Source organism: Stegodyphus dumicola, chromosome 1 (genome assembly GCF_044657685.1).
Source record: "Stegodyphus dumicola isolate Sdum_Otavi_A_Nest chromosome 1, ASM4465768v1".
Classification (NCBI taxonomy): Eukaryota; Metazoa; Arthropoda; class Arachnida; order Araneae; family Eresidae; genus Stegodyphus; species Stegodyphus dumicola.
Genome location: NC_140768.1, coordinates 225,968,551 through 225,985,959, shown reverse-complemented (window position 1 = coordinate 225,985,959; position 17,409 = coordinate 225,968,551). Strand labels below are relative to the sequence as shown.

The 17,409-nt window shown below is 31.5% G+C and overlaps 1 protein-coding gene across 13 annotated transcripts in view; it reads right to left on the bottom strand.

Moving 5' to 3' along the window:
• Positions 1-2,230: 2,230 nt before the first annotated feature.
• The window catches only part of LOC118179658 (uncharacterized), a 149,462-nt gene continuing 134,283 nt past the window's right edge, over positions 2,231-17,409 (bottom strand). For 6 of the 13 annotated variants that reach the window (XM_085826129.1, XM_085826138.1, XM_085826139.1 and 3 more), the window contains 2 exons: positions 13,218-16,681; positions 2,231-2,448 (listed from right to left, as the gene is read on the bottom strand). In XM_085826129.1, the coding sequence (XP_085682255.1) occupies positions 16,373-16,681 (309 nt within the window). In that variant the 3' untranslated portion in view covers positions 2,231-2,448; positions 13,218-16,372. Of the gene's footprint in view, positions 2,449-13,217; positions 16,682-17,409 lie in introns of those variants that run through there. The other 7 variants (XM_085826142.1, XM_085826146.1, XM_085826144.1 and 4 more) reach the window with 4 other exon arrangements.

Here is a 17,409-nt window from a genome sequence, read left to right as displayed (position 1 = left end):
TGTAGATACAGTAAAACATGACCTTGCAAGATTAAATTCTTGAAAATGGAATTTACAAACCTTTGAAATACAGAAGGCGAAGCACAGAGACTGAAAGGTACACGTAGAAATGATATTGTCCATTATGTGCAACAAATGAAGTGTAATGTCGGCTGTTTTTGTCGACACTAACATGGAAAGCATTTTTTAAATCGACTGTGGTGAATGTACGAGCATCTTGTAGTTTATCCAATAAGTCTTCTATTAAGTGTAAGGGATACCGATCTTTAACTATTTTCTTGTTTAATTTCTGATAGTCAATACAAACTCTTGGGTCGCCGTTTTTTTGCATACTACTACAACTTGACAAGAATATTTGGAAGAACAAGGTTCAATTATGCCATCAGCTAACCAAGTTTGAATTTGTTTGTCTACAATGTCACTTTCGACAAAAGGTAATTGTCGAGGTCCGTGAAAAATAGGTGTTTTATCTTTTACTTGAATAGTCATCTCAATGTTCGTAGTTTTGGTTTTGAGAGGTCTGTAATTGGAGACAAGATGTTCAATAATTATAACTTGTTCTTTTGTAGCAGTAGGACCTATGTCTAGTTGAAATGTTTGATTAAGGGAAATATTATTAATGTACACATCTTCCGGATCATTTTGTTTAACAACATGTTTAGAAATATGAACACCATCTTTGTTTATGTTCACCCTGTTTAAGAATGTCCATGTCAATTATAGTGTCAAATGGCTTTACATTACTGTCTACAACATAAACATTAGTTGTAAATAATTCCGTATCTATTAAAATATCAGCTGTAAAATAACCCATTGGTTTAATTTTGTCATTACCAAAGCCAGTCAACATACTATGAAACACACTTGCAGAGGAATTCCCCATTTGTTTATAAATGTCATTAGACAGAACGTTGTTTCCTTTCTGGTATCAATGATAGTGGTGAGTGACTTCATTAATTTTGATTACTTTATGGAGTAGGTTTGGCATATGAAAGTTTATTGATGTGACAGCATTTGTTTTTTCAGATGTTGGTGTGTTGCTTTCGTTAGCATTTTGCTTCTGAGTTTCCTTAACACAGGTAAAGGATTTATGACTGAAATTTTCACAAAATAAACATTTGGGTCCGCGATGTTTGTCGGGACAAAAATTAAGATAAATGACCAAACCCATTACAATTATAACATTTCGATGACTGGTAATTACTGGAATTTGCTGAGAAACATTTTCTGTCACTTAAAGCTAAAAATGTAGATTCCCGAGATTGAATTTCGAAATTTTAAAAAGAAAGAAGATCAGAAAATGTTACGTTGCATCTTGAATATGTGTTTCGCTTAAAATCTAAAACAAGATTATATTTAATTAAGATAAATAAATTTAGAACAATTGAAATCAAAAGTGGACCATAGGATTTTGAATCCTCTTGCAGTGAATCTAAATTTCGTATAGTGATATCAAGCTCATCATATAACTTTCTCAAAGCTGGAACATTTGAAGAATTTTTAACACTTTGCAAGTTTAAAAGTTTACTCGTAAAAGAATATATGAAGATATCTTTTTGACCAAAGCAATCTTCAAGTAACTTTACACAGTTGCCGTAATTTTTATCAGTTAACTGAAAACCAGATACTACACTTAAAGCTCCTCCTGTCAAGTATGTTTTTAAATATGCAAACTTTTCAATTTTCGAAAGTGAATCATTTTTTGATCGATAGTGATTTCAAATGAATTCCAGAACTCATTCCACGATTTCGGATCTCCTGAATACAGTTTGATTGTTAACTTAGGAAATTTAACTGAAGAGGGTAAATTTAAACTATTATTCTAACTTACAGTTTACAGAGTACTTAACAGTTTTTCAGATGTCGACGAGGTAATAAAAGCATCTTTCTGTTTCAATAAACATTTAAGTTTGTTAGTATACCTGAGCCATTTTTCTTGGTAGTCAGTACTAGTGTTTACTTCTTCCTCTATTAAGTTTACATCAATGAAATGTTCAATTTGACTATCTAAGGACTTTAGTTTTTTCATTTGTTTTTTTATGTTTTTTTATTAAAACATTTTCCTCTACTAAAGCAACATCAATTCTTGAATTTAGTTTAGTAGTACTGCTTCTTTCAACACTCTGCTTTTGTTTTAACTTTTCAAAATTTTCTTTTGAAGACATGTTTATTACTTGAAACAATTATACAGTCAAAATGAAATTGATAAATGTAAAGTGCTCACCAGTAATCCTTCTAAAAATAGGCTAACTTTATTAATCCAGATGCGATGGTGATCAGGATACAGCACAGGTGAGCTAACATAATCCAGTTATGGGCACGGAATCGAAAACAAACCACTTCTGGCACCAAAATACAGGGAAGACTTGATGATAAACATTACTACAACTCATGAAGTTCAACTAGGACTTCACTGTTTCACAACTTATCACTGTTTGTATAAAATTGCTATTAAAAATAAATCCATTAAACATGAGAAATCAGTTATTTAATTAAATATAAAAAATCAGTCATTATTTACAAAATAAAAATTAGATAAAATATAGTATATACAAAATTATAAGATAGTACAAAATGAGTAAAAATATACATAAATATTTACATCAATATACAATATCATGACAATTTTCAATATTATATGACCATTCTTGGTGTTCAGGTTTTTAATCTAAATAATTCGATTTTTTCAAATTGTTATATAATAGGTAAAAATACTAAAGCAGCTTGTATTAATGTTGAGCCTATTAAATCCTGTTAAATTACTGAATAAACACAGCTCAACATTTTTCAACACAAAACTTATTCTCAGGAAACACGAGAATTATCATCTAATAGGATTTTGCCTTGGAGATGGTCTCAAGATGTAAATGCTCAACCTCAGGTTAATTTTCTTTAATTATGACAAAAGATTTTTACAAACAAGGCAACTGTGTGGTAGAAAGTTGAATTTATATTAAGTGTTATAATTTATGCATTAATAAATATACAAAAAATAGAAGCTTATTGACTTTATAGAACATTAAAATGTTATTAGGAATGCACACTAAGCACAAAAGTTATTTGTTGACTCACACAAAAAAGGGGGGCAGTTCTATATCTCCCGTTCTACTGGGCTGATCGACAAAATTCAAATTGAGTTTTTCACGTCTCGAAAGCGTGACTTAGGATATATGTTAGATTTATATATATATATAGCTCTATTCTAACATAGTTATTTTGACACAAAAATTGGACTTTTTTTGAAATAACATACCGATTTTTTTTCCCATATTTCGATTCTACGACTCAAATTATGCCAAAATATGAAATTTTGTAAAATTTGGTGCGAAATTTATGGAGATATTCAAATTTATGTTGGTGCTTTTTTTTCAGTTTGCTCCAAGAATAGTTCACTTGGCGCACTTCTTAATGCATGGCAGGGATGGCCAAGACGTCGACCTCAAAGACATTTTAGGTAGTCCGTGCGATCATCCCGATAATGACCTCGGATATTAATAATTTAATTTATGACTTATGACATAGAATTAATGAATTATTTAAAATATAACTTTACTACAGTTTATGCTTTAAAACCTAAAACAAACTGTGCAAAGTAATACAATGAATTTGTCGTTAGAATTAAATAGAAACAACTTGACAAAGTGGGATGCTTAGATTATATCCAGTAGGTGGCGCGACGATAGCGACGCGGCAAGTCGACTAGTCTACCCGTCACACCCACTCGTTTAGTTCCAATTCTCAGTAAATCGTCTTACGTTGCAGGCCACTCGCTTCCTACTGCACTGATACGATAATTTGTTTTTTCAACAACCCGTCCAAAATGACTCAGCCAGGTACCAGTGCTAAGAGAAGTAAAACATACCATTATTACAATGACTGGGAAGATGATTTCTTTTTTGTTATGGTGAAGGAGAAACGTGTTTGTCTCATATGTAACTCAAGTGTGGCACTACCAAAAAAAGCAAACGTTGAAAGACATTTTAAAACCATGCACTTAGAATATGCTACAGACTTTCCCATCGGCAGTGAACTTCGAAAAGTTAAAGTGCATGAATTAAAGTCGAATTTACATTTACAGCAATCGTTATTTCACTAAAGCTAAAGCAGTAACATTGCTTTAGCTTTAGTGAAGGAACCAAAGCTAAAGCAGTAACATTGGCGTCGTTTAAAATTACAGAAGTTTTGATAAAGCAAAAAAAACCCATTCGAAAATGGAGAATTGATAAAAGAAGCTTTCTGTAAAGCGGGAGAAGTGCTTTTCCACCATTTTAAAAACAAATCTGAAATAATATCGTCAATAAATAATATTTCTTTGTCGCGTAACACTGTGATGCGATGGACTGAAGCTATAAATAATAATTTGGAGGATTTATTAAATGACGAATGACGATTTTAAAGCTTGTAAGTTTCTATCACTTCAATTTGATGAATCCACGGATATTAGTGACATTGCACAGTTATGCATTTTTGTGAGAATGGTTTTCGAAGATATGACTTCAAAAGAAGAGTTATTAACTATAATTCCATTGAAAGAACAAACAAGAGGCCAAGATATCTACAATTCATTTAAAAACTTTATTGATAAGACAGGATTTCCAATATATAAATTGGTCTCTATTACAACAGATGGAGCTCCAGCAATGGTCGGGAATCAAATTGGTTTTATTGCCTTGTGCAATAATGAAGAAATTCCCAGTCTTACCAGCTATCATTGAATTATCCATCAACAGGTATTGTGTTCAAAAATATTACAGTCTAATGATATAATGCAAATTGCTTTTAAAATCGTCAATTCAATTCGTTCAAGAAGTCTTCATAGACGACAATTTCGGGCACTTTTGGAAGAAACTGAATCAAAGTACGGAGATCTCTTATTGCACACAGACGTGAGGTGGCTAAGCCGTGGTGCTTTTTACTTCCATGTACGAAGTAAAAAGGAAGTATTGTAATCACGAAAAGTTTCAGGCAGCATATTTCAATGAAAATATCAATTTTGACCGATATCGAATGCAATTTAACGATGTTTTTGCGTCATATCTGTACGTAAGGACAGAATAAAATACTCTTTTCCTTCAAAAAAATTCTAAAACTGCTTTAAAATTAATTCTGAAGAGAATTTTTCGTGGTGTCTGTACGAACGTATGTATGTTCGTGCGTATCTCGCATAACTCAAAAACGAGTAGCCTCAGAACGTTGAAATTTTGTATATAGGACTGCCATAACATGTAAATGTGCACCTCGTATTTTGGTTGCACGAAACGTATATAAATATATTTATATATATATCCACTCTATTACCCAGCTCAGTGATCTCAGTTTCTTTACTCTTATATGTTTGTAAATTGTACATTTTTCGCTTTAAAAATGATTGAATTATGTTGTTTTTATCTTCCGGTTAAGGATTTTATGCCATTAGTAAATCTGTGTGCAATATTGTTAGAATTATCAGCAATTTTAAAGTTTTTTAATTGCCGCTAAGCCTGTTTTTAATGGCGGCCATTGATGTTTACATTTGAAACAGGAGACTAGTGGATTTGTTGCCAATCTAGAAAAACTTAGCTTCGCAACAACAAAGATAACGCATTCATTTATTATTGCCAATTAAATCATGCTTAATTCTTTCTGGAATTTTTTCGAGGAAATAAGTGTTTGAGATTAACTTCGTAATTTTTAATATAGATATTTTGAGTTTTTATGTATTTTGGCCTTCTCGCGAAGTGAGAACTGAATTAATTGAATGAGAAATACTCAATCGTCTGTGAAAAACTGTTTCTGTTTTGTTTTGTTTGCTTAATTTCTTTTATACATAGTTCTAGCTTTATTATAGTATTTGAATAGAACATGTGGCAACGACTAGATAATTCTTTAAATGATATACATTTTGTGCATTCTGAGTTATAATATGAATGAAATATAATACTGTTAAGTAAACCTAGCGCCAGAGTGTCGCTATGGTAAACAAAGTGAATTTTAAAGAATGCATTTATTCTATTGTGGTTTATGCGCTGTCGGCGAAGTTGGTTTAATTCAATCTAATAAGTTTAAATAAAATGCAAGAAAAAATGCATATAATTTAATATTCCGTACAAGGAAGTCATCAGATTTTTTAAAAAGATTTTGTATTCTTTTACCAGAAATAAAAAATTTTCTACAAATGAAAGGAGAGCACATTACTGAATTGGAAGATGAGAAATGGCTCATGAAACTAGCTTTTCTCTGCGATATCACTGCAAAACTTAATGACTTAAACCTAAATCTACAAGGAAAGAATAAATGTTTAACAGACGTGATGAGTGCAATTAAAACTTTCAAAGAAATGGTAAAAAGGTATGCATCTCAATTAAAATACATGAATTGAGAAACTTCAAAAACATGGAGGAAGAGTGCATCCATATTCCAAACCGAGACTTCGAAGATTTCGCTGAACACTTAGATGTTTTGTTTGAAGAATTTGTAAGAAGATTCATTGACTTATTTAGGTTGGAAGAAAATACTCAAATTTATGATATTTCCATTTAATGAAACTGTCAACATTGATGGAGTATCTGAAAAAAATAGGATATTTAATAGATACCACATCAGTCACGGTCGAGGAAGAAATTATTAAATTAAGATGCGATATATTTCTTAAATCCAGAGCATCTAGCGATACTGATTTTTGGAAATTAATTTCTAAGGAAATGTTTCCAAATATTTACAAATTGATTTTGTATTTGAAATCATATTTTGGATCGACATATCTTTGCGAATTTGCTTTTTCAACCATGAACGCCATAAAAACCAAACATCGGTAACGTTTAACAGATGAATTTCGTGTTTACACATCGCAATAAGCTCGTACCAGCCACAATATGACAAACTTGTCGCAGATATACAGTGCCAAATTTCAACTAAACGAAGTGAATAAAATGGTCATTTTTTGATATATGAATACTTTGATTATTTTCGGCAGTAAATTTTTATTTTGTAAATATTAATATTAATTTTTTTAAAGAAAAATTATATAATTTAACATTTTTTCTTGTTACGAAAATAAATATATAAACATGTACGTTACGTTAATTTAGCTCTGCCATCGGCAGACCGCCTTCGATTTTTTAAATGTGGAGTAGACTATGTATCCCAAATGTTTGGCCACCCCTGATATATGGCAACCTATTTTCTTTTCCCATGGGCGGGAAAAAGTCACAATCGTTCCTTTCTTCAAATAATGTTCTTTATATTATATTTTTAATTATATTTGTTATTAAGTAATTTTTCTTTTTCGAATTTCATTTTAATTGTTTAAGTTGCATAGTTTCTTTTGAATAACTGTTTTAATGTAGTTTGTTGTAACTGTTTTAATGTTTGTTTGTAGAATTTCTATTTACCCATTTGAACTGCTTAGTTTAAACCTCTGAGCATTATGGGTTTAGGCCTGAAATTTCAAAGCTCCTCAAAAAGTCACGAATAAGTGATATTTTCTTGATTTTAATTAAAAAATGACTCTTTCATTTTGTACAGTGATTCCTTTTCTTCCAATATACATCCAAACTGAAATCGGATACATTAAAAGCTAGCAGAAATTTTCATGTATAATGAATGTGGAAGGCAACCTTCGGTACAGAATTTTCCAGTTGTAACGCTGAGAGGGTTAAATAAAAGGTGCATCAATTATTTATTTTTTTCAAATAGTTTTCTTTATATATATGTATATATTTGTCAGTTATTATTTTAGGTAATTTTTAAATTTTTAGACTTTTATTTTAATTAATTATGTTGCATTGTCTATTCAGATAATTGTTTTAAAATTTTCTATTTATTCATTCGAACTGAGCATTTTAAATATATTTATTAATATAAATTTTCCAGTATTTTATTTTATTTATTTGAATTGCATTTCTTTCAGAAAACTACTTTGTATCCCAGACTATGATGTATCTGAAAACTGAATATATTAAAAGAGAAAATAAAGCACAGTTAACACGCCTTTCAATGTTCCGTTCAGAAAAGATATATAAATGAGAAAGATGTATAACAGATATTTTCACTTAGGATGACTTTCATATATTGCTTTAAATAGCTTTAACATTGTGCTCATTGCTTTACACAATTTTATCATTCTACATTTATTTTCTTAAAGTGTTACTCATATTTTAATAAAATATTTTATTTTTGAAATCGCAAGAAACAAATATCATAAAATTTAAAAAAAAAAAAAAAAAAAAATTTATGCAAACATTAATTTTTTTCTTCTTCATGGCTTGCTCTTTTTCTTCAGGCATTCTGCAAGTACATTAAAAAGTATGAAATTTTTCGAAACATCTTGGTATTTCTGACATTCATTTTAAATAAAGTTATTGCCTTCCATTTCATAAAGACACGCAAAGGACCGAACGGTAAAGTCGCTGAACACTGGTAGTTTGAATCCCGGGAAACAGGCTGGTTGTATGGGCGTAATCGTGGTTTTTTTCATTGTAACGTGTATGCCAGCTGGTTTCCCTCAGAATGTTCTTCACGAAGGCAGATAGCCCTGCTTTGCCGTAACTTAATAATCCAGTTCAATCCATTTCATCAGTATTTAATCAGAGCTTTATCAGTCTCTAGAGGCATAAGAATAAAGGAAAGACTGGTTTCATCAAGGGGGAAAATGTCTTTAGGTCACTGGATAAATTCCTGAATATTCAAATATTTCAGCTAAGAAATCATGGGATTCTCCGTTTATGATGATATGATGTTCTACAACGTAATTTAAATTTATACAACCATATAGTTGAAAACCAGTGGCTCTTTACTTTAATCTCCAATGATATCATTTTTGTCTTTTCCGTCTCAATTGATGTATCTGCTGGTGTGCACGTCCAAGTGTTTTCCTTTTGAACACCCAAATTCCTTAAAAGCACTCTAAAAGTATATTCAAAAGCATCCAACTTTTCAAAACACCTTGACATTTCTGACAGCCAAATTCCCCTTCAAATTTTTGCTTACTTTTCTTCTTTCCTTCTACATTTATTTTCAGTACTCACCACAAGAAAATTAAGATTTTTCGATTGTTACACTTCCATAAATTTTGCATTCCTGTCAATTTTTTTAAAATATCAATTACATCAACTGTGTTTCAGTTGAAGACAGCTTTTCATTTTCTAGGCATTTTAACTATAAATAAAGTTTAAAGCAAAGTCCAAAGGATAAATATTTTAATTAAAAGATTTTTTGCTAAATGACAAAGAAATAAAACAGTCCAGCAGTGTTTTTCTGTACCACTGAGTGACCCGATTATTATATCAACTACAGAGTTATCAAGTCTTTAATCCAGACGTCCATAATCCAGAATGATATATAATTCGGACCTCAAAGCTACAAACTTTCTGCGCATGCACATATACGTTTACGTATGTGCGTTTAATGTATAACGGACGGTATAAGCTAAGCTAATTTTCTATTTCAGTTAATGTTGCAGATTGCGTTGTTCCTTATTCTCCTAATTGGATCCAGCTTATTATTTTTTGCAGACTGTTAAAGCAATTTTATAAAAGTAAGCTTGAACTTTCGATTATGTCAAAAAGAATTTCCGATTCTGGAGCTTCCAAAGGATCTACAAAACGAAAGTCCATCAAACAATAAGTGGAATTCCTGCAAAAAATGGATAAAGACATATCCTTTGTTTCTCTAACCATTCCGAAATCTGTTTATCAATTTAACGCTGCTCTGTTGGGTGGGTGGGGGCGAATGTTGCGGCGCACAATGAACTGGAAGTTGATCTGTCAGCATTATCCTTATCTTCAGGGCAGATGTTTTTATTTTATTTGGCTTATAATTCCTTACTAAATGTAGTATTTCATCTCAATGACTGTCTTTGATATGATTTAAATCAAATTCCTCGTCATTATAAATATCACGAATACACATCAAATAGTTTTCTGGTTGCAATTTTCTAATTTCGACTATGCGTAATGTATGCTTTATGCATGTGCACGTTGAAAGAAATGTTTAATAAAGTAAACAAATAAATGTTAAGCTTTTTTTTTTTTTTTTTTTTGTAAATTTTGATACCCTTTAGATCATAATTGTTCTTTAACTGACAATCTATAATCCGGAATAACCGATAATCCGGAATTGCCGAAGTCCCGACGAGTCCGGATTAAAGACTTTTGACTGTACAAGCAATCTAAATCATATTAAAGATCATGTTCTTTATACAATCTATAACATGAGAGAAAATTAGCTACTTAACATTGTTTCGAAGAGGATTAATGTAAACATTTATACTTATATATATCATTTTTAAAGCCGGGACATGACTCAAACTGTCAAAATCTTGTTCACTTAAAAACATTGTGAAAATAAACATCAAACAAAATTTCTCAGTTTTAGACCATTCAAAGTAACGTAGCAGATGATAACATGGCGAAGGTAAAAATTTACTCTTACAAATATTAAAGAAAGAAATTTTTAAAAAGTTAAAAATTTGAATAATATCAAGTTAAAAATTTGAATAATATCATCTATAATTAAAAAAAAATAGCTTTTCATATAGTATCAATAAATATATATTACGCGTCACTGAGGGAAAATATTTCATATAATTAGTTCTCCGTAAAAATTTATTTGAAATTTAAGGTTAAAAATAGCTGTGGCAATTCACTGCAACAAAATTCCATAAACCACATTTGGCATTATTATCGCTCAAAAAAAAAAAAAAGATGCCAAATTTCAAAATGCAAAAATATGTAAATTCATGTGTATCTTAGAAAATTTTGAATAAAAAACTCTTAAGTTTTTGCAAGTATGCTTAGAACTACACCTACTCTAAGATGATGCTAAAAATTTTATAGGTTATGATTCAAAATTTTTTTCGAAAAATTTATAAAAATGATTTAAAAATAGAAATTTAAAATATAAAACACAAAAAATGGGTGAATTTTATTTGGAATGAAAGTAAATTTCTAAATGTAAAGGAAAAATAAAAAAAGTTCAATAAAAAAAAGAGATATTAATAAATATATGCTAAATTCAATTAACATTCAGGAGCTAAAATTTTGAGAGCTAATTTTTTAAAAACTACTCGTACAATTTTTACAAAACTTGGCAGTCTTGGCATCGAAATATGTAAAAAAATTGGTATGTTATTTCAGAAAATGTCCGATTTTGTGTCAAAATATCTATGTTAGAATAGTGCTATACATAAACCTAATATATGTCCTAAGTTGAGCTTTCGAGACATGAAAAACGCAATTTGAATTTTGTCAATCAGCCCAGTAGAACGGGAGATAAAGAACTGTCCCTCCTTTTTTTGGTGCATTGTACATTTTTCAACCCTCTTAACTGGCAAAAGAACTCACACTTTTTATTTCAAAAGCACAACTTATGATATATATTAGATGCATCTATAAGTATAATCTGTAGTGTAGAGCTGAAGTGGGGGAGGAAATATCATTTAGTTCAGAAAAGTAATTTTGTATAAAAAATTAATTAGTGCAATTATGTATAATCTTAATATACCGGGTTGTCTGGAAAATAATTCAGGTTTTTGCAATTGTTTATCTTTCTTGTACATTTTTAGGAAAAAAAATATTTTGAATTATATTATTTTGAACTCTATTTTTGGTCTATATTTCTATAATAATCATTTTGTTCCAAAATTATCTTAAAAAATATTCACTAGGTGTTTTTTTAGATGTGAAAATGGGATTTTCGACAAATTTATTTTTATGAGTACAAGCTAGGCTGCAGCGCAGCACAAACGGCTCAAAATGTCAACGAAGTATCGAGTGAGAAAAGTGTTAATGAATCTGCAGTTCAAAGGTGGTACCAAAAGTTTTGCTGAGAAGAACTTGACCTGGAAATTTAAGATGGTCATGGTTGCTCTTCAACTGCTGATGACGACGATTTGAAGACTTTAGTTGAACAAACCCATGCACAAATATTCGAGAGCTTGAGAAGGAGCTTGGCGTAAGAAAAACAACGATTTCTGATCGCTTGAATCGTATAGGAAAGTCAAAGAAGCTTGATAAGTGGGTGCCCCACAAAATTCAGATAAAATTAAAAAATCGCCGTTTTGAAGCGTCGCCTGCTCTTTTCTGCAACGAAAACGACACTTTTCTGGATCGAATTGTTATGTGTGATGAAAAGTGGATTCTTTATAACAAGTGGTGATGTTCGGCTCAGTAGCTGGACAGCGGTCAGACACTACAACACTTTCCAAAGCCAAATTTGAACCAAAAGAAAATTATGGTGACTGTTTGGTGGTCTGCGGCCGGTCTCATCCACCACAGCTTCCTAAATCAGGGCAAAATAATTACGGCAGCTAAGTACTGTCAGCAAACAGATAAATGCACCAAAAATTGCAACGCATGTGCCTGACACTGGTCAATAGAAACGGGCCAGTTCTTCTCCACGACAAATACTCGGCCGGACGTCGCGCAACTGACCCTACAGAAACTGAACGAATTGGAATACAAGACTGTGACTCATATTCGCCTGACCTCTCGTCGACGAATTACCACTTTTTCAACATCTGGATAACTTTTTGCAGAAGAAATGCTTCAGAAACCAAAATGAGGCCCAAAACACCTTTAACAACTTTATCGCGTCCAGAATTTTATTTTACTGGCATAAATAAACTTGTATCTCGTTGGCAAAAATGCATTGATTTGACTGATGCTTATTAATTAAAACAATTTTATTAATCAAAATAAAATTGTTTTTGAGTTGAATTATGCTACTTTAGATATAGGTTAAAAATCTGCATTATTTTCCGGAAAACCTAATATATAAGTTGTGCTGTCAAGACATGAAAAATGCAAACTGAATTTTGCTGACTGGGCACCTAGAATGACAGAGAACTGTCCCCCTTTTTTCTTTTGCGTACTATCTGAATAAAAAAATTCGTACTAAAAATTATATTTTAATGCATGGCAAGAAGTCTGTAATGTTGAAAACTTAACCCTCTCACTGTGTATTTTTTTTATCAAAATAGGTTCAAAAATTGCGTATTTTTTTTTATTACATATTTCAAATCTACATATATTTTAGACTTAAAATATACAAAAATTTTTTGTAAAACAGTTTTTTTCAATATAGAATTAGATCATAGAATAAAGTTGTCAGAATATTGAAATTGAAGAATAATGATAAAAAAGCAAAATTTTGAAAATCAATTTTGGTTAAATTATGATTTATTTTATAAAATACAAAGGTAAAAAGTATATACTAATGAAAATATGCAAAATACTTACAAAACATTTATTAGAAATGAAGTTTTGTATGATAAATTTCGAAACAAGGCTCGAGGCAAAGTCCGACCTCGCAATCTTTGCACCAAATTCGCGTTTCTTTTCGAATTTTTTTTCCGCTTTCAGTTTTTTTTTAACAACAGACAGCACACTGTCTACGAGGCTCTTTCTTGATGGGATTTGGGGGTATATGGCTAGCAAAATGTCGAGCAGTTAGCCTCATGGGATTGAGAGTTGAACTACATCTGCTGGAATTTCTATCTGAATACCTCTGAATGCTTAGTTCAATAATTTGCAAACGGAAATCTAGAAGCGTTATATTTTGTAATGGGTTATCCTTTTTATAAAGGATATAAGCATTCCACAGTGATTGATCCATGAATTGTCGGAAAATTTTTATATAATATTTCCCTTGTTGTTTTCTGAGGGTGGGGTAATATGACATTTCTTGGTCACATAAATCAACCCCACCCATCGTGTTGTTGTAATCACAAACAACAATTGGTTTGAGTACAGTTTTCTTTGATTTGCATTTCACCAAACGGGAACTTGCATTATGAACTGTACTTATAACACTTTTTTTATCTTGCCACTTCAGAGCCACAACTTTACCACTTTGGTAAGCAAGGACGTCACCTTTAGGGATTTTTTTCTTTTGCAAAATTTGGAGGAAGGTCTTTCCTCATCTTATTTACAGTTCCATATAAGTCTGTTCTTTCTGAAATTAAAATGTCTGCTAACTTTGGAGACATGTAGTAATTGTCCATGGTTACACAGTAACCTTGGCCCAGGAATCTGTCCATCAGGTGCAGAACAATTTTAGTGGAAACTGGATAATTTGCAAATTTCGGGTTATACACAGTTCCATTACCTGTGTATATGAGAAAGTCTGCAATATATCCAGTTCCCACTTCGCAGACCACAAAAAACTTAAGGCCAAAGCTTGCTCTTTTTTTCGCGATGAACATTTTCCAGCTCAGTCTGCCTTTGAAGCGCATCAAACTCTCGTCTATGCTGAGATTTTTATCTGGTATATAAAGATTTCGAAATTTGTTTCGAAGATGCTCCATGATGTCATAAATTTTATTTAATTTTGGCCATGGATGATTATCCTTATCAAACTCTTCGTTATTTGTAAAATGAAGGAACTTCATCAGCAAAATAAATCTATCTTTCTGAATTACTTGTTGAAAAATAGGTGTTTGCAATATGCGACGTTTGGACCAATAATATTCTTGTTTAGGCTTTTTTACAATTCCTTGGAGAAACAAAACGGAAAAGAATAATCTAAGTTCTTTCTCATCCGTATCTGTCCAATTTTTCCACCTTGATCTTTCTTTAGGAACTGCCTTATTCATATACTGCTGAGCATATCTGTTGGTCTCTTTTACTACTATTTGCAACATAACATCGTCAAAAAAAAGTTCAAAATAATCCAAAACAGTTCATCTGCCATAGTGAAATTTGGTCCGGGATTGCCAATAAAAGGAAATGAAGCAGGAGCTGGTGGAATATTTTGCATATCAATTTTGCACCACTGTCGGGCGTTTTGAATAGAAAATGAATTTTCAGATTCATCACTATCCACAGAGGAATCCGAGAAATTTTCATCAGTTCCGCTATAAATATCATCAATATACTCGGAATCAGAGTCAGAACTACTGTCAGTGTCGGAAATATCGTCAGGAACATAGGTCATATCACTCGCGAAATGCTTCCTGCCAGACATCTTCGAGCTCTGAAAAGCGCGCGCAAAATGCTAAAAAAAATTCTTTTTATATTTCGCAGAAACGTGGACAACTAACGCCATCTGTTAGTCGACATCTAAATAAACATTACAGAAAAGCCGAAATGAAACCATAAACGGGGAAAGAGCGGGTTGCACACTTAAATAGGCGGCAAAAACGCATCCCCGCGATAATCGCGGGTTGCGCAAATTTTGCTACTTCTACGTTGCCCGTGGAAATCGCGGGATGCGCAGCAAGAGGGTTAACAAAACTGGAAATTTTTTCTTCAGGAAATATTCAATAGCTTAGATTTATCTGTTGTATGATTACTGATTTCTCCCTAATATGGATTACTTATTTTAACATTAAGCCTTTAGTTTGAATGTAATAACATTCTTTTCTCTTCATTAAAAGTGCTCAGTTCAATAGTGGTTTGAATTTTGTGGTGAAGCACATTTAAAACATAATCTTGATTAGTCTCTTCATTCAAAAACATGGTGTACATTTACAACTGTAATTAATACTTAGTCAATGAAGTTCGGTGAATGTGGGACCTAGCCTCTCACAGGACAAATATTTAATAATATGAGAAATCTTATAGAATTTCCTTCTTTATCCAACATAGTGGATTCCGTGTGTAATGTGATTATCAAGTATCTAATTCATTAAAGGCATTTTTCACGCATCTGATCTGTTTGTCAACTACATGTAGCAAAACTTTGTTGCAAAGCTTATATGGAATTTCAAAAAGGGCCAAGACTCAAAATTTTTAAATTAGGACTGTTTTATGAATATGATTTAAATTCAGTATAGGGCAATTAACTAGAAGTTCTTCATCGTCATCACAAGCATGTGTTTTTGCATTATCCCGTTGTATGTATATCAGTTTTTGCTTATGACTTAAGGTAAACTTAATCACTGGAATTGCATTTTCAAGAATCATTTTTCTACTTTCTGTTAAACTTAGGGATTCCTACCTCCCCTTTCTTTTTTGTTACCAAGGTTCACTTAGATACATTTCTCTTTTGCTTAGCTGATTCCTGATAAACAAATGACTATATCGCAATTTTTATAGCAAAGTTTTAATAGCTATATTGGAAAAATAGTTTGGCATGTTCTGCATTACAGCCTTCCAACCACACCATCTAACTTTGTTGATGTTTCTCATACAAAATCAAGCACCAGTCAGTTTGTCTTATTTGTTAAACACATAATTTATACATAAGGACACCATTGAAAAACCACTAAAACCATTTGAAAATTTAACTGTGAAGCCAGCCGTTGTAATTATGTTTCAATATTAATTTATTTTACAGTACTATTATGAAATAGCAAAATTTTAAATAAGTTTCTTACTCAAGTTGGTGAATGAACATGAGAAACGATGAAGGCACTTAATTTATCTACATGTTCTTTTAGAAACTGGTTTTCTCATATTTTTATAATTTGCAGAGCAATAGTCCCATCTGGAGCCAGAATTGACTCTGATGATATTTTCTGATCATCATCATCATGGCTTTCATCACTTACTGCAGTCTTTTTCTTCAGGTCTTTTAACAAAGCCTTCAAGTGACGAATAGTTCGATCATGTCGACGTCTAGCTTGGTGAAGAGACTTAATTTTCTTTTTATATTCCATATTTCTTTGCCACACTTCATTTAGTTTTTGAAGGAGCTCCACCTCGGCCGGAGAATGTTTAAAAGTTTTGCTGACAGTTCCACTGACATGTACTACTGGTTCCTGAGAAAAATAGTTATTGATATATAAAAGAACTCTAAGTAAATATCATTAAAAGTACACTAAAATCATTTTTCAGTCATGGTTACATATGCATATACAAATTTTAAATACCAAATTCAAAAAGAAAATCTGCTGAATGCACACAGACTTGATGATGGCTTGATAAAATTTATTTTACCAAAAGAAACACTTCACAATTCTGGAACTTTCTACAAAAATAATCTTGCAACTCATCACAGTATAACAAAGTAGAATTAGTAGTTACACTTCAAATTACTAAGAACTTTATACAAAGCAGTGCAAAGAGAAGTTAGCTGGGAGCAGATACAGTTATAGTTGCATATGAAATCAATTAGTTATTCAGTTACAATACCTATTAAGGTAAAAGGTAAGGTAATAAGGCATTGGATCAAAATGTTGCCAAAACATCACCTTGGCGATATCTTGCCAATTAATGAGATACACTGACCGTTAGACTTGCCCTTGTATTCCTGTTTTTCTGGCAGAGCATCATCTCTCTAGATTTTCATGTTACATTACACAGAAAAAATACAATTTCACTTATAATTTTACTCATATTATTTATATGTGTACAAAATTCCTACCGGTATCACTTCCAGTTTAGCCAAAATCTAATATGTTGGTTCTCTTGATTATATGTCTCAAATATTAAAATTGAAAAGAATTTAATAATCTTTCATTAAAACTTCATTGAAATTCATGAACTT